Below are 7605 nucleotides of genomic sequence, written 5' to 3' on the forward strand. Positions count from 1 at the left end.
CTCCTCAGGTGTTTGTCTAATTCTTCCTTATTCACTCGTCTTACATCACAAGTAGTTCCTATAAACTGAAATGTCATTCTTAAAGCTTTGTTTGTTTGTTTTGTTTTGTTTCAAGACAGGGTTTCTCTGTGGTTTTGGTGCCTGTCCTGGATCTCGCTCTGTAGACTGATTCTTATAGAAGACCTCCGTAGTTTAGGAACCCTGTGAGAGTAAAATAGAGTACTCCTCATAGGACATAGGGCAAGACTGCAAAGTGAGACTTTTCTCGGCAGTCCAGGAAGTACTGTCCCCCAAATCATCAGTGACTTAGAGATTTCACGTTTTACCATGTGAGGTGACTTACCTAGTTAAGTGAGTGAGTGAACGGACCATTGTATTGGAGTAATGACAGTCTGGTTCCTCCATTAACTGTTTTATTTTTCTGCTTGTGCTCCAGATATAATCTGTTAAGTATTGTCATTTCTCATCATTGTACAGATTAAGTTGTTTTCCACTGAGCATTTGCACAATGGTTACAGAACAAAGGGCAAACTTGTACTAATACTTTAATCAGGAGATATCTGCGAAATGTTTGTCTCCTACCTACTGGAATCCTTGGAAAATGGAGCTTTTTATTAAAAGGACTTAATATTATTACTCTGAAATGTAGTTTTTGTAACAAGACAGAATACATTGTTTTTATTCCCAGTTTCACAAACTTATTTTCAATGTTCAGGCTTTTGCAGCTCAGGAAGACTTGGAAAAGACCAAAGAAGAGTTAAAAACGGTGATGTCTGCGCCCCCTCCCCCTCCCCCTCCACCAGTCGTTCCTCCCACAGAAAACGAGCATGACGAGCAAGACGAGAACAGTGCTGAGGCCAGTGCAGAGTTGTCCAGCGAGGGGGTGATGAACCACCGGAGCGAGGAGGAGCGGGTGACGGAGACCCAGAAAAACGAACGTGTGAAGAAGCAGCTCCAGGTACTGATGCACGTGTGTGCACTTAGACCCTTGCAGTCTCTATCGACATCAGTTTCGTAAATGTCTGACTCCTGATACGGGCCAGCCTTGTGACTGGCTTGTATTTGTCCTCAAGTGGTATTCCTCTTTCCTTCCGTTATGCAACCCTGTTAGCAAGGGGCTTTGCTAGCTGCTGAGTGTTGAGTTACAGATTGGCTCATTTCGAAGGAAGAAGGTATTCTAGTACTGTGTAAATGAAGTTAGTCTTTAAAACAATGGTGCAGTACTTGATACTTCATCCTTTTTCTAAAATACTGTCATCAGAATTATTCATATTTTAAAACTAAAGGATCAGTTTATTAAATGTGCATTATTAGGTCAATAGGAAATTTCAGGATTATTCAGCAGTTTAAAAACTAACCTCTAATTTTTTCAGTTGGTGAAATCTTAATAAAGAAGTGATAATTACAATAAAACTTGTATTGATTTCTAGAGAAAAATGTCCATTTTATATCTTATATTAACTCTTCTTTAAAATGACTGCCTTGAACTTGATCAGTTATTTCATGTATTGGATTAAGAAAGTTAATGCAGGGCCGGGCAGTGGTGGCGCACACCTTTAATCCCGGCACTCCAGAGGCAGAGCCAGGCGGATCTCTGTGAGTTTGAGGCCAGTCTGGTCTACAGAGTGAGAGTTCCAGGAAAGGTGCAAAGCTACACAGAGAAACCCTGACTCGAAAAACAAAACAAAAGTTAAAGCAGTTCAGAATGTATAAAATATGACTGATGACTAAAGAAAAGAAAGCCTTGGGCATTCCTCCCGATCACAGTTACTAAAAAGAAGCTTATGGGGCTGGAGAGACAGCTCCGTGGTTAAGAGAACAGCTTGACTGCTCTTCCAGAGGACCTGGGACCAAGCACCCACATGGCAGCTCACGACTGTCTATAACTCCAGTTCCAGGGGATACACAGACATAAACATGCAGTCAAAATGCCAGTGCATATGAAATTAAAAAAAAGATGAAGCTTGTATACCATCCAGAAAACTACTCCACAGTGGAAAAATTAATCATATAGTAAAGAATCAGATTTATTGTCCGTGTTATTTTGCATCTTTAAACTATTTTCATAATTTTTTAAACTTTAATAGTAATACTTTTTTTTTTTTTAATGCAGGCATTAAGTTCAGAGTTAGCCCAAGCCAGAGATGAAACCAAGAAAACACAGAATGATGTTCTTCATGCTGAGAATGTCAAAGCAGGCCGTGATAAGTACAAGACTCTCCGACAGATTCGACAAGGCAATACAAAGCAGCGCATCGATGAGTTTGAAGCAATGTGAGAGCTGTTCTTGTGATACATGTCCTTCATAAGCTGAACCACCACCAGAGAAAAGCAGGCCTTTGCAGATGCGATGGAATGCATCCCACCTTGCCAAAGCACTCAGACCAGTTGACTGTGCTCACTAGCAGGATTCTGAGGGGCGCTCTTCAGCATTAAGGCAGTGTGCTGTCATGTTTGGTCATTTTTCTTTTGGCCAGGGAATGGATAATGCTATTCTGTCACCTCTTTGTACATGTTTCATTTTTTTGTTTCTGTTTCATTTTTTTCAGTTGAATATTAACACTAATGACATTGTCTGATAAATGTGTATGTGTGCTTTGAGCACTGTGTACATGTTAGGATAATAGTGGACATTTCAATGCATGTTTAGTTAATGAACTCATTTTTATTTGCCCTTTCCATGTTTAGCCTACATACATTTCCATGTTCACACTCATGTTTTTTCAGTATGGCCTTCTCATGCCCTGTCATGACAGAGCCATAATTCTGATGTCATACAGATCACTTACTGGAGGTATTTAAAATGAGGTGTTGGGGTAAACAGATCCAGGTAGATGAGACAGCGGCCCTTGTGGGAGACTGCATCATGATGAGAACGTTGAACAGCACGGTATGCAGAGGTGGTTAATTATTGTAGAAATCCCTTCATCACATTATTGGGTGTTGGCTTTCCATTTACTCAAGTACAGTTGTCATGCCAGCTCTAGTGACTGGTGGATCATGTCCTGTAATCCTTGGGTGGCTTTACTTGCCTGCCACCTCAGAGATGGACCCAGCAGGCAGCACTCCTAGGAGAATTCTTGATGAAACACTGCTTGCGAGTAAGTGGTCTCTGAAAAAAAGTCAAGGTTTGTTGTTAGGTTGATTTAGAGACACATGTCTAATAGAAGATACTGTTGATGATAACTGATTTTAATTGTTAAAAAACAAACAAACAAACAAACAAACCTGGGCCTTTGAGCAAGGGCAGCAGATGATAGCATCAGTTCCAAGAAAGTAATACTACCTCACTCTATACCTGTGATGACTGTTCACACTCAGTGTGTGTACGCTGGTGTCTGTCATCCGTGGGCAGTCTCAATCATGTCCTTCATTGAATATACTTGGAGATTCCAGTGCTAATGTTTAACTGCCTTTTTGTTGACTCGTGGGGCTCTGATGTGTGTTCAGATTGTGTGTTCTCACTGGTATGCTGTTTCCTGAGGGGTGTTCTCTGTCTGAGGAAGTGGAGTGGCCCTTTATGAGAAAGACATCGCCTTTGCAGCATGGGAAGGATTCTCATCCTTTGTTCTTGGTGGGATAGGTACATCATTTTAGCGTATTTGGTTTCTGAATCACTGCTTATTTTATTTGCAGTCTCTAAAAACAAATCTATTTCAATTATGTCTTATTGAAGTCTTTCCAGCTAGAAAGATGCTCTTATAGTCTTAGATCATGAAGCACCTGAGTTTGAAGATACAGAAAGCCTTGTTTTCTCTGTGTGGTTCAGCTACGTTCCATTTGGTATTATGCACTCAAACTTAAATTTATCTATTACAATTGCCATTTTATTAAGCAGTTTTCATGCACAGTAGATTAAACTTGGGTCTGATTTTGCTGACTTTAAAAGGAATAATTTGGGCAGATATTATGAAAAGGAAAGGCCTTGCTTAATATATTTTTTGGACTCTGTAGGACAAAGGACAACTGGTAAACCTTGAAGTGACTGTTGTACAGTGGTCGTGCACATGCTCACCATCATCTTTGAGGGAACGTTTCTGCTTCCCGTACATGAGAGGGAGAGGTGGTAGGCCTTACTGCTCCACTTTGAAACGTGAGCATTCACTTTCCCAAAGTGCTAGAGCAATAGTCCTTATTGCTAGAAGAATTGACTGCCTATGGATTTTCCCCTCTGCATTGTGTACGTTATCATTGCTGCACCAGTTGTGACAGTGTTGAGAGGCTACCAGTTATATTTGCTGTTAATAGTCGATTTGTAGATTAGTATTAAAATGGGTTTAATCCATTTTTAAAGCTGTACGGATTTTTCTAAAGGAACAGCCATTTGCAATATGGGTTTTCATAGAGATTAAACCAATTATAACGTTTAGCAGTTGAGAGCACATGTTCATATAGCAATGTAAAAACACACTAATGAGTATTTGATAATTTCCCATTAGCATAATTTCATGTTGTACAAGTAAATTACAATTACATCTCTAATTTTGGTTAATATTCATTGGTTAACAATAAAGTGACAAAAGCTCATGCCTTGAGGTCCACTGTTGTTATTTAACACGGTTTTCTCATACATTTCTTGAAATTATAATTTGAGCCATGAACTATTTGATTTTAGGAAAAAAAATTTGAATCTTCCTAGACTTCTCTTTATCCCCCTTTTACATTGTAGAGGTCACAGTGACTTTTAGACTCGTGACATCTGAAGGTGATTTGAGATTTCCAGACATTGCTTTGTTTACACTGTTCATTTTCTTTTTCCTGAGGAAGATAGAGCTTCACTCTTGATGATTCCTCTCACTGTTAAAATTGTGGTATTCTTTGTATTCTAGGCTAAGTACTGTTAGTCTTCCTAAAACTGTATCATAGCAGTCCACTGTGAATGTAGATTGCCTTTTAGATAGTCTCTCACTAATACTTAGTGAATATTCTTAAATAAAAGAGGAACAGCTCTCCTCTGAACCTTTTAAAAGCCAAGAATTGTTACTTTTTCTGTCTTTAAGAATAGGTAGTCATTTCTCTGATCTTGAAAAGCAAAGACATTTTTATAGAATGTTCTACTTTTTATCTAGAGAGTTTTTTTAAACTGGAATTACTGCTTTTAAACTTAACATTCTATTGGAGTTTTTCTTTATTATGTGTAGAAAAATGGCTTGGCATTAGTGTTGTGGTTTGGAGTAATTCCCATTTTTTTCTAATTTTCATCACCTTATAGATTTGGAATGTTTTAAGAAACAAAAGGATAAACATTAAACCCACAAGTATATGTGCCCAATGAGAATTCATCTTTTTTTGAAAGTTAAAACTTGAACTAAAATATAAGTGATTATTAAATTTGAGTTAATTTACTGACCAGTGAGGCAAATGTGGCCTGTCACATAGGGTGATACTCTCCTCATATATCTTGGAAGTTGAGTGGACTTTGTATATTTTGGTTACATCATAAAAATGTCCAAAAGCTAGGTGTAGTGATCCACACCTGTGATCTCAGAATTCTAGAGGTGGAGGCAGGAGAATCAAAAGTTCAAAATCACCCTTGGGTACACCATGGTTCAAAGCCAGCCTAGGCTAAATGCCACCCCTGTCTACTCCCCATGCCAAATAATCAGACCATCGGCACTCCTGCTTCTACACCATAAATTGGCCGAAACATGGGCATGTTTAGGTTTTCAACCTTGACTTTTCAGATAAATACTTTCAACTCCTATTTTCTTTAGACTTACCTCTTAGCAATGAGCCCATCTTTCAGGAATTGAAGAACTGCCATTTCCTGGTGGGAAGGGCTGTGGCTCCTGTCTTGTCTGCTCGTTGGCCCCTTCACCTCTGCAGATCAAGTGTTCTGACTCAGGCTTGTACACACTCCCTTAAGCATGACATTTTCCTTGTTACATACATCACCCAAGGGCTGAAGTATTTCCTTCATGCTTGTATACACACCGCCTTAAGCATTGAAGTGTTAACTTGATCTCATATAGAACTTTAAGGTAAAGTCTATGACCAAGAAAGCCCCATTTAGGTCACCTTTGTGTCTATGGTGCTCCTGAGCACTTGTTCTACATTTTTATTTAGTAACCTTTATTTAATCAAAAATGTTTATTAATTGCCTGCTATATTTGGGGACTTGAAGCAAGATAAGAATGACCATGGCCCTTCAAATACAAGACTTGAAATATTAATTTACCTTAATTCTTACATCAGTTTGCATTTCTCAGTTACAATATCAGTTTACTTTGAAATTGTCAGTGCCATATTGTTGCTTTGTGCTATTTTGTATGCCTCGATTTCCTCCATACTTACAGCTAACCTGGTTACTCCCATCTTTGAAGTTTATTCCCCTGTCCTAATTGTTCATTTTTCCTTAATTTGAAATTTGGGGTTTTATGCTTATCATGTCATTGGTTCCTAAAAACCTAGTGGAACTGGCTTTTGCTTTGTGTCTTATGCTTAGTAGCAAGCATGCTGTTAGGATTTGGGGACTTGGAAGCTTTTCTGATTAAATGTGGATTGTGACATTCTTCTCACACTGTTACAATATGTATAACCTTTTCATTTTCTCAGTTTGTATATTCTTAGACCTAGAAGCATGCATTTCTTAGGATCCTAAGAGTATCTTCCTCCTCCCATTTCTTTTATTCATACTAAAAACCTATGAAACTCAAGTGTAGCATTTGAATCTTTTATACCATCATTCCATTTATATAGTTTTTTGAGTTCTGAATGCATTAGCTAAAAGATGATAGTTGTACAATGATGAGAATGAGACATAAGGAAGGTCAGTAGCAGGAAAGTGAGCAGCCAGGATAATGAGTAATGGGTGTGGTGTTACCCACAACAGTGTAGTCCCCAGGGAAGCTTGTTCTCTGATACATTACAGTGTCCTCTCTGGTACATTACAGTGTCCATTTCATAGGTCAAGCTTTCAATGTTGGTTAATAAAGATACCCTAAAGATGAAGCTCCTGATTTTAAGTCTAACTATAAGAAGGTTCACTTTATACTCAGTCAAGTAGCATAGTCAGAGGTATGTGCATTAAGTGGGAGTTTGATGGAGTTAGAGTTTTTGGTTGAATATTTATGGGTTTGTTTTGTGATAAACTTTGTGTAAGATGAGCTTGTTATTTTAATCACTTCAAGGGTACAGCATGGTAGCCCCACATTGTCATTGTTGTGCACCCATCACCAGCATCCATCTCCAGAGCATCTTCATCTACACTGAAGCAGTACTCGTTGAAGGACAGCTCTCTTCCTGGTCCTTGGTGGAAGCTGTACCCGTTGAAGGACAGCTTTCTTCCTGGTCCTTGGTGGAAGCTGTACCTGTTGAAGGACAGCTTTCTTCCTGGTCCTTGGTGGAAGCTGTACCTGTTGAAGGACAGCTCTCTTCCTGGTCCTTGGTGGAAGCTGTACCTGTTGAAGGACAGCTTTCTTCCGGGTCCATGGTGGGAGCTGTACCTGTTGAAGGACAGCTTTCTTCCCAGTCCATGGTGGGAGCTGTACCTGTTGAAGGACAGCTTTCTTCCTGGCCCATGGTGGAAGCTGTACCTGTTGAAGGACAGCTCTCTTCCTGGCCCATGGTGGAAGCTGTACCTGTTGAAGGGCAGCTCTCTTCCTG

At 39.3% G+C, this 7605-nt stretch overlaps 1 protein-coding gene across 2 annotated transcripts in view; it reads left to right on the forward strand.

Moving 5' to 3' along the window:
• Positions 1–6514, forward strand: part of Rdx (radixin) — a 51659-nt gene extending 45145 nt beyond the window's left edge. For both annotated transcript variants that reach the window (XM_076576265.1, XM_076576266.1), the window contains exons 13-14: positions 716–958; positions 2114–6514. In XM_076576265.1, coding sequence (XP_076432380.1) covers positions 716–958; positions 2114–2278 — 408 coding nt within the window. In that variant the 3' untranslated portion in view covers positions 2279–6514. The remainder of the gene's footprint in view (positions 1–715; positions 959–2113) is intronic.
• Positions 6515–7605: the final 1091 nt, after the last annotated feature.

Source organism: Peromyscus maniculatus, chromosome 7 (assembly GCF_049852395.1).
Source record: "Peromyscus maniculatus bairdii isolate BWxNUB_F1_BW_parent chromosome 7, HU_Pman_BW_mat_3.1, whole genome shotgun sequence".
Classification (NCBI taxonomy): Eukaryota; Metazoa; Chordata; class Mammalia; order Rodentia; family Cricetidae; genus Peromyscus; species Peromyscus maniculatus.